This window comes from Pholcus phalangioides, unplaced genomic scaffold, assembly GCF_987345545.1.
Source record: "Pholcus phalangioides strain wild (caught in Gottingen) unplaced genomic scaffold, Ppha-v1.0 ptg000013l_1, whole genome shotgun sequence".
Classification (NCBI taxonomy): Eukaryota; Metazoa; Arthropoda; class Arachnida; order Araneae; family Pholcidae; genus Pholcus; species Pholcus phalangioides.
This window is the reverse complement of record NW_028301606.1, coordinates 21,455,414-21,469,778: the sequence shown is the minus strand read 5'-3', so window position 1 is coordinate 21,469,778 and position 14,365 is coordinate 21,455,414. Positions and strand designations below refer to the sequence as shown.

General features: G+C 37.1%; 1 protein-coding gene across 3 annotated transcripts in view; it reads right to left on the bottom strand.

Annotated features, from left to right (window-relative positions):
* LOC149078755 (protein Wnt-5b-like) overlaps positions 1-14,365 on the bottom strand; it is a 256,727-nt gene that overhangs the window by 23,034 nt on the left and 219,328 nt on the right. For all 3 annotated transcript variants that reach the window (XM_089240862.1, XM_089240861.1, XM_089240863.1), the window contains one exon: positions 2,306-2,562. In XM_089240862.1, the coding sequence (XP_089096988.1) occupies positions 2,306-2,562 (257 nt within the window). The remainder of the gene's footprint in view (positions 1-2,305; positions 2,563-14,365) is intronic.

The following is a 14,365-nucleotide window of genomic DNA, read 5'->3' as shown; positions in this document are numbered from 1 at the left end:
TAATGTCTGTTCGAGCAAAAGACTGACGAATTGCCTAACGCTGTCAACGAGGTGTGGAATAATCGGAGAGTGAGAATAGCACGTGTCCCGGAGATATTGGAATACACAGCAAGTCTCTGACTCTTGTATCGAGGGTTACAGTAGTAGTAGTAGTATCTAAATTTTCCTCTCTCTCTCTCTTACACACATAGTGTTTAACAACCACCACCCGCTACTACAACTATCATCACCTACCAGAAGCGTTAATGCTGAAGCAAGTACTTTTCCCTCTTCTGATGATGATCCTTGATACGGAACCGTTTCCTATTTCTCCTTTTCTCACTTGAAACGAAAGGCTATCAAGGGATCCCCAGCTAAGAAATCATCATTTGTCAAGAAAGACAAATTATTGCTTTTGAAGTTGTGAAGTGATTTTTTTTTTTTCTTTTCAGTTTGGGAGAGTGAATGTGTTTTGTTCGATCATATATTTAGTGGAAGTCCATATTTTGAAGTGAAAATAGCAGATGCCGGAATTTTCGTGTCATGTTGCCTGCTCTCTGCGGAAAGACAATCGGGACTTATACTGTAGTTGGAGAATAAACACATTTTTTTTTGGTAACATTATTGGATTTCATTTTTTTTATCTGGGGACGGCATGTGAAACGTCTGTAATTAATTAGGTATTCGGACTGAAACTGCCAGATCAGGCACCTTCAACCTGTTACTTGCGAGCAATAGTGCCCGATGAACCATTCGAAAGTCCTCGATGCATGTGCCTGATTTCATGCTATCGAATTCTTTATTGACTCACAGATATGTACATCTCATTCAACTTCCACCCAAGAAATCACAATATGCTTCTCTTAGTTCAAGCATATTGTATTTTCCGCGTGTGGGTGTTCTTCTTTTCGATATATACAAAATTTATTTTCTGTCTGTCTGTTGGTGTGTGTGTGTGTGTCTGCGATTATGTTCTTTTTATGAATCTATAATTTTAGATCAATCACCGCCAAATTTTGTACAAATACCAACAGGACCCGACACGAACACTAACCTGCTTTAAGAGTTCGTCAAAGCTGGGCAAATGCTCGAAATGGGCAAAAAGCAACAATATTTCTTGGGCCTGAACAATGGATTTCAAAATGAATTGATAGGAGCTTCTAAAACTGGGCCGAAACCAGAGGTCCATGGATTCCTTGGGATTCTTTAAAGTGATTTGATGGGAGCGAGATAAGAAAACAATTAAAACTCATTGTTTTTACTATGCTGTATACTGAACATTATTTTATAAAGCGATTCATGGCCTTCATTTTATTGCCAGAAGGGGCCGTGAATCCTTCATATTAATGACACGAAGCGTCCGTAACACAAGTGTCTTTTCTTTCAAACCGAAAATAACTCTGACCTACCGCTATGGGATAAATTTACTACCGAATGAGATGTTGCGAAAGCGGGCTTATGTACCTAACAGTTTGCGTGTTTATCTAGTGTTGTGCGTGAATTTTACAGTGCTGGTTCTATCTATGTTTCAACTACGAGTGAAGTATAATGCTTGAATATTTGTATTGTTGTAGGTCTGTTGTGTTTTCTAGGGCGAGACTTTTAACTGGGAGATCTGCTCGCATTCGTTCCTCAGAGTCAAAAAACACAGAAAACCAACTTAAGCTGACCATCAACTGTGTCGCCGGTGTCCTCTTTCTTTCAAACAGAGCACAACTCAGGTCTATCGCCATCTATGGGCGATTTACTACCTGGTGAGTTGTGCCGGAAGTGTAACTGTGTGTGCGTGTGTGTGTGTGTGCCTAACAGTCTTTTGAGTGCGTATGTAGTCTTGTGTTTGATTTTTCAGTGCTGCCATCTATATTTCAGAAGCGAATGATGTGTAATGATTGAATTACATTTGTACTGTTTGTAGGTCTGTTGCTCTCTGTGGCGAGACTTTTTAAAGTGGAGATCGGCTCGCATTCGCGCCTTGAGAAGTTGAAAACCACACAAAGATTAACAACCCCCTAGCCTAAACTGTACTCATGACCTTTCTTAGGTTGAAAATCTCTGTACTAGGTTATCCCGTAAGTTATTTTGCATTGCCGGGGGAATTATGCTATTTAACGAACGAATAACTAACTACACCAAAGCCAAGAAATTTGGATAATGAAGAAATGTGTTCCAGGCATGTCTTTTTTCCCCCTTGAGATCTCTCTCAGGTCATACGACATGACCTGGTAATAATTTTAATAATTTTATAGATTCATACTTTTCCATGAGCGATAAGCTTCTTGCGACGGGAGAACAAAAAGTTTTCCGATAGGAAATTGTTATTACATACCTTTACTGAGCACTGGTCCAAAAACACTGGAATCGTCGACCGTCGAACAGTTCCACCTACGACTCCTAAACTGCCACTGGCATTCGTTGATACCTATCCTGGCACCACGGCCCACATGAGCCATATGATCTTGATATAAATAACAAAGTTTCGTTTGGCCTTTCGATAGGCCACTTAAACGGCTACACAGTGGTTGCGCACCTAACAGGTAGGCTTTGGGATTCCTGAGCACGTCGATGCCTTGGATGCCCAGATTCCTGAAAGGAAAAGAAAATAATCGTATGAACTCGTATGCAGATAATATAGCACATATTTATTCAATTAATCTAACGGTAGACATAGAATCATGGTCATTTTTTCAATTTAATTAGTCTTCCAAACATCGGCATGTGTTATTTTTGATGAGATATGTAAGTTTAGAGCAATTTTTCCAGCAGTTTATTGCGGAAAAAGTCTCTCCACAAAGAGCAGGCAGACCTTCAACACGACAGTTACATAAAATGAAAATTCACGCATTTGCCAGTTTCACTTCAAAACATGAAAGGCAGATGGCAGCACCAGGATGAAACAAACTAACAGGGTAACGGACTTACATAGGGTTACATTGATGAGGACATGTGCTCCTCATTTTTTTGAGATCAATATGAGTCCCAATTTTGGTTAGAAAACAATTGCTGTTCTTTGTTGGTACAGAAATGCCATCTGTTGTTAAAATATGTAAGTGGCGTTGCCAAGAGTATGAGGAAGTGTCCTCATTTCTATGTTTCGGAATTCGATAATCCCAGGTATACTGTTTTGATTGAGAAAACTTACAGCGTTTTGCGTATAGTGGTGAAATCTGTTGTGAACAAAGATAAAGGAGTCATTATTAAGGCTGCATAAACGTACGTCCTCATTTTGGAGTTTCCGAATCTGATAACCCTAAGCTTACATCCCTAATGAGTCAGAGCCCCGGCTTTGTCTGCTTTGACAGAATACAACACGAAACAAGCAAAACTCTGGCAACCTAAATACGTTAGAGCAGTGTTTGACAAAGTGGGCAATATCGCCCCTGGTGGGAGATGGAATGGTCCAGGGGGGGGGGGGCGATAAAAGCTGCTAATTTAACATAGTATCCTATAGATTCGCTTGAGTAGGGGGGCGATGAGACAGGAAAAATTTCTGAAGAACGGCGGCATGGATCAAAAAGTTCGGAAATTATGCGTTAGAATCATACATACACTTAGAACGAACATTCTGGCATGTACAAGATTGTTAGAAATTCCTCAGAGGAATGCTTACGAAGTGCATGTACGGTTAAGTAGTATAGCATATTACATGTGCTAAATACACGTTCCTATTTCAGCGTATACATAACGTTACAGTAAAGTATTGTTTGGGGGAAATCAAGAGAAACGTCTTGTTTTAAGTACGTCGAAAGAAAAAAAAAAAAAAATACGACGAGGGCCAAACGGAAAGGTGCGAAATTTCTTGGCAGCGTGTTTGGAATAACCGTTGTAATTGGTCTTGTTATTAATAGACAGGCCGCCATGTTGATCCGTGCTGTGTTCGTTATTATGAGAGAGACGGTTGGAAAGCAACATCAGAGATGAGCGAGCTAACACGGCGAGATATTTCCAGATACTGAACAGGTTATCTCGTAAAAGAGGTGTTATATTTTTAGTTGGAGGTGGTATGACGAAAGCACGCACGTGCGTTTTGTTTTTTTTCCTCGCAAACTTATTTATTTCTATATTATCATCCGGAGTCATTGCTTTTTTCTTTGTGTGCGTGCGTGTATTTTTTGTTGGAGCGCTGCTCGACGAAAGAGTCTGCTTGACGCCATCGCGGAGTTCAAACAATATTTTTAAATGTCATTTCGCTCTCCGCGAAGCAGTTCTTGAACATCAAACTGGAGCAGTGAAATTGTTCCAACAACTAACTTATTTACCTACTCTTTTTCCTTTCTATCACAGACGTCTGTGTTTCGATCACAATGGGCATGATGCTGCCTGCAGCTGGCGCTTTACGGAAGAAGAGCTTACTTACTTCACTTCTGTTGCTTGTGAACTCCTTGGTATTTTGGCGCCCTGTCATTTAATGACCTTTGCAGTTCTATAAGCGGCTGCGACGACATCTTCATCTCTTCGGCTCACTTCCATCTCTTTCTCGCTCTCTTTCTATGCGTCAAATAACGCGATTGTTTTTTTTTTAGAGAGTCACGAACTTCATGGCTAGGGTTTCAATATGTTTCTACTGTATAGCATCTCAGGGTAGTGTAAATCAGTTTCTTGTCACGTATCACGTATGTCGGTATGATACATATCAGATCAACACTAAGAGCAAACAAAATCTCCCCCCCCCCATTCTTAAAAATACCGTACCTAACTGGTGTACTGCATACAGGGGCGTACCCAGGATCGATCTTCTTTGTGCAAGGGATTTTTCCCAAAGAAATTTTGAAATAAAAACGATCTAAAAGCATTTAAATTAACACAAGTTAATTAAAATAACATAAAAAGATATTTTCTTTCGATATTTTAATTTTTTTACAATTATATTTAAAAATATTCTTAATTTTTATCTTCTTAGGGAAGGAAGGGAGGGGCTACATGATCCCATTGTGCTTCACCCCTTCAACGCGCACGCCTCCGACTGTGTTTACTTCCGTACTTCGCTGTTAGGTCCATTGACCGTCGTGAAAGTTGCGCATCCGTGTTGTAGACGCCTTGATAATGATATTACTGGATATAGCTTGGAGTTATTATAATTTTTATTGACACAGCTATAAAAAAATTTTGGTTTAAAGCAGTGGCTCTTATCCATCGGTCCAGGGATCCCTTGGGGGTCTTTGGTGAGATTTTAAGGGGGTTCATGAGCTTGGAAGAAAAAACAATTAACTCATTGCTTGGCATTGCTATACACTGGGCATTATTTTGTAAAGGGGTAAGAAATCCTGGTCTGAAGGAATTTTGATTTTCAAATGTTTCGTCCATAGCTGAATCTAATATCTTTAGTGGATACGGGAGTAGAGTCGATGTGATCTCAGCTATCTGGACCGGTTTCAATCATTCAGAGGTTTCTGGACAGCAGAAAAGGACACACACTCTGGTCTTTTCTTTCTTGACACTACGGAAAGACAACATTTTTCGATACATGCACGCACAAAATTCTTTGACCGTAAGAACACCCGTACTCATACAGGGTGTCCCTACAAAGGACGCCCTGATTTAAAAATGAAATAACTGACTCGGAAACGGTGATTGATGGGTAGAAGAATAACACTAATGGTATGTTTATATATATATTTTGAAAGCCGTGAAAATCTGAACAATTGCAAAATTAGTTACAGATATTGCCTACAGGTGGCACTGAACACGGTAGTAGTTGTAGGAGTCCATGAAATAGGACTCGTATTTCGAATCGATTGCGATGTGATTCCAACGAGTGCTTGCAAAGGACATTTTATAACTTCTTTCTCAAACTACGTACTGTAACTACAGCATGCAGTGACATCTATTGGCAGTAGCTGTAACTAATTTTGAAACTTCTGTGTCAGATTTTCACGGCTTTCAAAATAAGCATACGTCTGGTTCCGTTCTCCTATCGATTGCTCTCTCTCTCTCTGTTTCCGAAATATTTCATTTTACAATCAAGGAGCCCTTTGTGGGACACCCTGTAAATAGCTCTCAAGAATAATTTTGCTCAGCCTATTATTCTATTCTTGGCCCATTTCATTCTATGACCTTGAAATTTTTCAAATATCAAATAGTTTACGATTTTAGCCCTACCAAATGAATCCAACCCATAATTTTCTTGTATTTCAAGTTTCATTTAACCTGCAATTCAGTAAGAATTCTCCGCATATTTGATAAACTAATTTATTTGAAAATGACGGCGAATAATTTTTGCGCATTCACAGACAAACGAAAATTATTGCAAATATACTCTGTACTGAGTAATGTATTGTACTGAGCATCAAGAATAATTTATTGCAAACGGCCATCAGTCAAATTCATCATATTTTCAATTTCTCTATTTCTTAATAGAAATGCTGCAGTAGGGGGGAAAAATTATCCAAAAAAAGTTGTTCAATGTGAGGGCCACATTTTCGTAAGCGTCACACCTTTCCTGAATTAATTTTCAAGTTTGTAGTTGCAGTGCTTTTTTTACTTTTTCTACAAACGGATATTAAAAAAAAAAGCCTGCTAAATGGCTAAAATGAATTATTAATAGATAGAATGGATTTGAATTTGTTGAAATTTTATCCGATAATGCTCACAATTAAATTAATTTTATTGATTAATTTTTAATTTTCATTTCTTTAAATTAATTAATGAAATTCCAAACAATTTCAATTATTAGTTTTGTATTTTAGTCAATGTTAATTGTTAATTTCCTATTTTAGTCAATTTCATTTGTCAGTTTCATACTTTAATAAATTTTATATTTTAGCTAGCTTAATATTTTAGTTAATTTCATTAATAAATTTCATAAATCAATCTCATGTCTTAGTCAATTTCATTTACCCTTGTTCTTTCATTAATTGCACATGTTTTAGTAACATTTCTTTAATATTTTTTTGGAAAATGGTTTTTCAATAAAGTTTAACGAAGACACCGCATGAGCGTTAGCGCCGCAAGACTCCAAAATCAGTATCGTCGAAAAAGTTTGAGACATTCGGGTGCTATTCTTGGACTTCATGTAGAAGATTTCAATTTCCGAATTGATTCTGGGAATGAACTTTGTTCCACGATACTGTGGGTACCCGGATCATAGTAAGCTACATACATAGTAGGCTGCATCATGTTTCGGAACCGAACAGCACCGAATCGAAAAAATTACGTGTTTCCTTTCTTTTCTTAACGTAAACACCGTGGTAGATAAATCAACAATAATCCCTTGATGTGCATCAATCAAAAAAATCAGCGAAGTAAAATATCCCCCCCCCCCCCTTCCACCATCACATCATTATAGCTTGTTATGAAAAACCACACTCTTCATGTGAGTAAATTGCTCTATCTTGACTCAGATCGGTAATGATCACGAGACCATGGTTATAGAAATCCGAACCAGCAGGAACTCGGAACATCTCGAGTGCAAGACATCGATAGCACACACTCACAACATTCACGCACGCACACACACGCGAGATCTTCACATCCAATAAAAAAAGTCGTTTCATTAAACTGAGTGATGATGAACGCGGTTTTTGTATGTGGTAGGCGTGCTCTTTCCTCTCTGCCCTGCCAACTGGCCGTGCCAATCCTTCTTTATTTAAGTGCACTTTGTAATTACATAGTTTGATACTTCTCTAGTTTATTTTCTTTCTTTCGCCTTTAGAAGCTAACCGTATATATCGCCTACACAATTTCTTCGCTTTCTCCCATTTGCTCGTAAAAATTAAGTCTACACCTATGGAAGTCGCTTTCATTAATGTACAGCATAATTAATCTCACCTCTGTTGGGCCTCCCGGGTGTTCTTTCTGGTGGTGGTGGTGGTGGTTGCTGCTTTTATAACCTTTTTTTTTTTTTCTTTTACTTTGTCTTCACCACACCTTGGGAAATACATACACGTTTATATACGTATGTGAGTTTGCCTTTATTTTTATTTTTTACCCTATTTGACCTTGCTGGGCGTTTAGTTGCTCCAGAGGCTTGTCATGACATTTCAACGCAGCAAATTATTATTTTATATCTTTAGGAGACTTTTCTGTTTATAGAGCCGCTAAAGAGGTTGGAGATTCTTGATATATTTGACTTGTAGTAGAAAGTTGGCTTTCATACGCGATGATGAAAGAAGAAGTGGAGGAACTATAGAGTTTCGGCCATTAACTGGCAGCGTATAGGCTACCCAATTAGGTCTTTTAGGCTTAGCGTAACTAGTTCCTTCTTGTGTTAGCCCTATGAACTATTAATTAATGAAATAAATGAAAATAATTGGCACTTGTAAAGTTATAGTACAATGAAACCTCGCTACAACGATACTCGATATAACGATCAATCCCTCTACAACGATTTCTTTTCCATATCTTGTTTGGAATCACCTATAGTCTAATGTCGAACTCTAATAGACTTGACCGTCCCTATAAAATACAACCTATTTTTACTTCCACTGACTGTGTTAAATAATGCTTCTTTCCTCTCACCATTGGTGACTGGAACAAACTCCCCAGCTCTATTGTCGACTCTTCCACGCGATCACTAATTTTTTGTACAATATCAAACAATATCTGTTACATTCTCTTCTATGGGCCTAGTAATAGCCAACAATATTGGATAAGTAAAATAAATAACTCCTTTCACGAGATGGAACAATATCATTTAATATGATAAATCCCTCTATAACAGGTGTCTTCACCCCGTGGCTCGAAAATCAAATGTTTCCCTCCGAATTTTTTGCCGTGGCCCGCCGACCAGTTAACCGAGAAAATAACTACCTAACATTGAAAAAAAACGATTAAATTACAAAAAAAAAATTCTAAAGAGTGCTGGTCACTGAATCCTCACCTGAGGCAGTCAAATTTTAAATCTCCTCTGTAGCTTAGTGGTCAGAGCACTCGTCCGGTCACTGAAATCGGTATTGGTGTATTTAAAGAAGTATGACTCCAGATTCAGTATTAAAGCTGTGCATTTCATACATTAAAAGAGCCGTAGTAACGAATTCAAGGGACTCTGAACCAAAACAGTTTTGAGACCGAAGATTCTTCATAGGCTACATATTTAGAGAGGCCAAATTCGGCATCCAAAAGATATACATAATTACAGAATTTACAAAAATGTTGAAAAATACCTTAATGGAAGGAATAAATTTGGAACTATTGAGGAAAAATCATTTCATAATCGATAAAAATTCATAATTAATCATAAAATACTTACAGAACTACTGAAAGATATTATTGGCAGAACTACCGATAGAAATAATTTCAGATATGTTGAAGTAATGATATACGAAAAAATTAATAATTCGGGAAAGAAATAATTTCATAATTCATGAAAATCTAGAATAAATGAAAAGATATTTCAGAATTATACAAAAATAATAAAAAAAATTGGAATCGTTGAAAAAATTATAAAAAGTCAAACTTTTAGTGAAAGAAATAATTTTCAGAGTAAATTAAAGTTCAGCAATTTGGGGAACCCTGTTTGATAACGGTGAATACCATTTTCAAACCGAACACGGTCCATGCTCTATCGCCGTCGGACAATTTTAGCGTATCCCCAATGAGGCTGAACCGTGACGGACTTAATTATACGAGAATAATAATAATAATAATAGGAAATAAAATAAAACAACGTACAGATACCACTGCATAACTTGTTGGCCCGGCGGCTTCATGGAAAGTTTTACGTGTTCCCATCGTCTATACGTATGAGTATGGTCCCTATCTCATGTAAGCCATGACGAATTGAATAAGTTATTAAATAAAAAATATGGAGCCAAGATAAATTCTCAAATTCCAGACCGAAAACGGCTCCTTCTTTTGTCAAAGCAGATGTATGATCATAATAAAAAATACAACGAAACCTCGATAAACAATACTCTGCTACCCTAGAAAAAATATCGTTGTATCGAGAGGTACCAATAACATCAAGAGCTACTGAATTTATGCTGTTCTCGGCACCTTTTTTAAGTCGTCATTGTTAGTACCACCAGAAAATGCACTCATAAGTATATTCGTAAGAAAGAAGTTTAATTACTTGATTAATAAAATTCAGTTAGATGTTTTGCCCCTGTTAAAGAGGTTTACTGCGTTACACTTCTGTGTACTAATCAAAAAGTAGCTTTCAAAGTTAATTCAAAGCTATCTTCTGAAGCAGCTAAATTCAAAGCTAACACTTCAAGGGAGCACGCAATACTGATGTTATTAGACGCCCTTAGAAGAACAAAACCTGATTAGTTTTTTATAAATATATTAAAAGTGATTTTTAGTGAAATAAATAATGGAATATCGTTGTGTAGCAATTTTAAAATCACTTCAAAAATATCGTTATAGAGGCATTTACCGTCGTTCGATCGAAAATGGTTGATCATTAGACTGTAGACAATTCCAAACAAGATTTGAAAAATTATCGTTGTAGAGGGATTTATCGTTATATTGAGTATCGTTGAATATAGAGGTTTCGCTGTAAAGCTGGACACCTCGAAGAACACCAATCACTTTTCAACTTCCGGCGTCGTGCCGTAAACAAGTTCAGTTGATGCCGAAATGGTTTTTTCTTGAATATCGTTACACACCAAAAATAATAAGGCATTATTTATTTCGAATACGTATATTATATTAACCCTCTATGGTCCCGTGAAAATTTGAATTTATGAATATGTGGCAAATACGTGGTCAAAAAAAAACCGTTATACCAATTTCTTTTCTCAATTTTTTTATTTTAGAAAGTACATCTTTTAGTGTGATTAGATAAAAGTATGACTGAGAAAATCGGATATTGGAAAAAATTTGGAATCGAAAAAATTGACGGAATTGGAAATGATTCAAAGTAAAAACTATTCTGCTTTGCTAAACAAGATTTTATAAATTTAATAGATAACATTAAAATCAAGGCAAACTATACATTTTATCCTTAATTAACCATTTGAGCTAATTAAAAAGTCTTCTCTATTTAATTAAATTGCTGTACTAGTGTATTTTTTCAGTAAAAATATGCTCACAGCAATAATTTACCGTTTCTGTTAAAAAAATTCAATATACAGTAACACCTCATTAACTCGCGTCACCCTAATAAATCGTCTCTCCGGTTAAGTCGTCATTTTTCTTCGGTCCCGTCTAGCTTTCATAGATAATAACGTTATTAAACCCCTTTTTACTCGTCCGAGATTTCGGTTAACTCGTCACTATGGAAAAATTTAAGAGAGGGGAACAAATGATCTTTCTACGGTTCCCTTTAAAGAAAGAGCTTGATTACAGCATTGCCATATGTTCACAAGTGGCCATAACAGCCTTCTGTACTAAACGGAACAGCTCTAGTAACGCGAAAGTTACGTCGTTCGGGGCATTCATTTCCGACTAAAAAAACAAGTTCTAGAAACTTCTGTTCGCGCTGGACCACGACCACCTAGATCAGTGTTTCTCAACCTGGGGCCATATGGCCCCCCTTGCGGTACTGGGATATTCTAGGGGGACCACGGGAGAAAATCAGAAGAAAGGTGATCTACGACAGGTGGTGAAGGGAGTCGTAGGGAGCTGTGAAGAGAAAAGCTTTAAAAGTGAAACATGGTTGAAAAATATTACTACTTTCAGAATTCATCAGATCCGTCCATAGAACTAGGGGCATCTTAACCCTTGAGTCTATGTGGACATGACCCGGGTCTTCATGTCTATAAATGGAGGGAGGGGGACTGCACTATATGGGATCTGGTACTATGATTTTCATATGTAAGCTGTTACTTCCAGCTAAGTATGGAGGGCCGCCAGAGCAACGGTTGATGTGTTGGGAGAGTCGACTTATCGTGCATGCTCATTGGATCGTCTCATATTTTACACAGACCCTTTTTCACCGTATAATTAAACTCCTGGAAGATGATAATCCATCATTTGAATCCGCGCCTAGCCAGGATTCTAGAGATTGTCCTGATTTATTAAAATTGCATTCATAATAAAAAAATAGAAAGTATCTCACTCTTGGATGAGGGTAGAGGGGGGGGGGGGCCATGAGAAAAAAATCTGATCCATGGGGGGGCCACGAGCTGAAAAAGGTTAAGAAACACTGACCTAGATAACCTATGTTATATAGGAGGTCGTGGCTGGACCCGATTTCTGCATGGGCTCCACTAATTTAAGACTTCAAATTAAAAATATATATATATTTGTTGAAAAATCAGACATTTTTTTTCCCAAGTTAAGGCCTTCTGGTGTCTGCTTTGCCCTGCCTAGGGACCCCCTCAAATAAAAATTCGGCCCCGTGTTCGAGTTTAACTTGTATTTGTATCATGAATTACTGATAATTGTACCAGTATATTTCACCGTATAAAATACTGAACCCTCAAGAAAAGTAAAAATTTTGTTTTTTTTTTCTTTTCGGTATCTATAAATTTCGTTAATATTGTAATTTAAATTCCAATTTCAAAACATTTTATATTCATTAAAACCATACGATTTCCGCAACATTTCACATTGAAACCGAAGGCGTTTCGCTTTAAGTCGTAAGTTGTCTTTAAGTTGTCATAATTTCTCGATAACGTGAGTGACGACTTAACGACGTTACTATATTTTCATGGGGAGTTTTAATCATAGAGAGTTAAACCGCACTTCTTAAGAACATTTTAAAATAACGATATATTTTTAACAAATTGATTCGTGGGCCGGATGAAATTTTCGGATGGGCCAGATTGACCTGTCCGTTCGTCCATGAACCCTGGAACGAAAAAGGAAAGAAAAAAAAAGAGCGGTGCCAACTCACCCGGACAAGCTGAACCCATTTCCCAATTGATACAACAATTTCCATTTCCTCAACCTTTGCTATCGATTTGTTATTTGATGATTACCTCAATGACTTCTCAAGTTCATGGGCGGAGAGATGCTCAGCAAGGATAACGCCAATTTAAAGCCACTTCTTTTTTTTTCTGAAGATTTATCTTCGTCATCTTAAACATGGGAGGGATCCAGATCTACTATAAAGATATGACTTCCTCGTACATATACACCTCTGCTCATTTTGAGTAGTTAGGGGGGGGGGAAAGTATCTCGGTGATCCGTAATAATTCGCGGCAATAAGACAAAGACTGAACTTGAACGTTGTCACGTCCAACTACGAATCGGTATTAAAAGATGTATTAAGACAGATGAGCGTGAAAGAGAAATATATCCATGTGTATATAGTGATAGGAAGATGGTGGGTATATGAAAGGCAAAGAAAGTTCGTGGTTTTGTGACCAATCACCGCTAATGACGATCTTTAATAACATACCAGGCAGCAGCTGTTTTTGGTCAACTCCCACGTCAAGAACGTCTCTCTTTTTCTTTCCATCTCTAAAATTTGTCGAGACATGTGGCAAAAGTTTTGATTCCGGGCTTACGAAATACCCAGTTATTACTAAAAATATTGCTGTATTTTTTATTTTAGAGAACTTAATGATAGAAATTTATCTCCGTGGTACAGTCGAATCCCGTTTTAACGAATACCGATGTAGCGAAAATCTCGTTTTAACGAACACTTTTCTAAACCACCCCCCCCCCCCAGATAAGCTTACATAGGAACAATGCATAAACCTGGAATTTTTTTATAACGAAATTTCGTTATAGCGAAGTGATTTCTCCGATCTCTTGGAGTTCGTTATTGACTGTATTATCTTTTACGAAATCCAAATCCAGACACAAACGGGATAAGGCACAAAGGAATCTTGATCCACTCGTTCATTTCTTCTGATATAAAATGTTCCGAGATGTTTAAGAAGTTTTTATTTTCTCGCGAGGAGCCTAATATAACTAACCTTTTCCCAGCTCAGAGTTTCCGAGCGAAAATTTTTTGCTGTTCCCGAATTCCCGAAAATTAGTCAGGCAATCTGGAGAATATCTGATATTTGATCCCAGTAATACTCAAAATGACAAAATGAACGTGTTTCCTCGCGATTAGCCTAAATCTGGTATAATTTTTTAGGAAACTAAAGCAAAAAATACAGTTGAATCTCACTATAGCAAACTGCAAGAGACCGAAGAAATGACTTCGTTATAACTAAATTTCGTTATGAAGGAATTCCAGGTTATTTATAAATGTCCCTATGCAAATTTATCTGGGGGATTAGAAAATTGTTCGTTAAAACGATATTTTCTCTATAAAGATATTCGGTAAAACGGGACTCCACTGTATAACAATAACAATAAAATTACATTAACCTTCTAATGGCTATGTTGTATATTTGAATATACATGGTTAAAAAAACCCATCTCATATCAATTTCTTTTCTCAATGTTTTCTTTGAATTTTAGAAAGTACATCTCATAGTGTAATTTCAGTACAAAATACAGCTATATACGTTCAATAATTCTGTTATATAGAAAGAGTTGATTCCTTGTCGGTGTCATTTTTTTGAGACTTGCTGAGATTTCATGTGTTTGGAAATTTATGAAA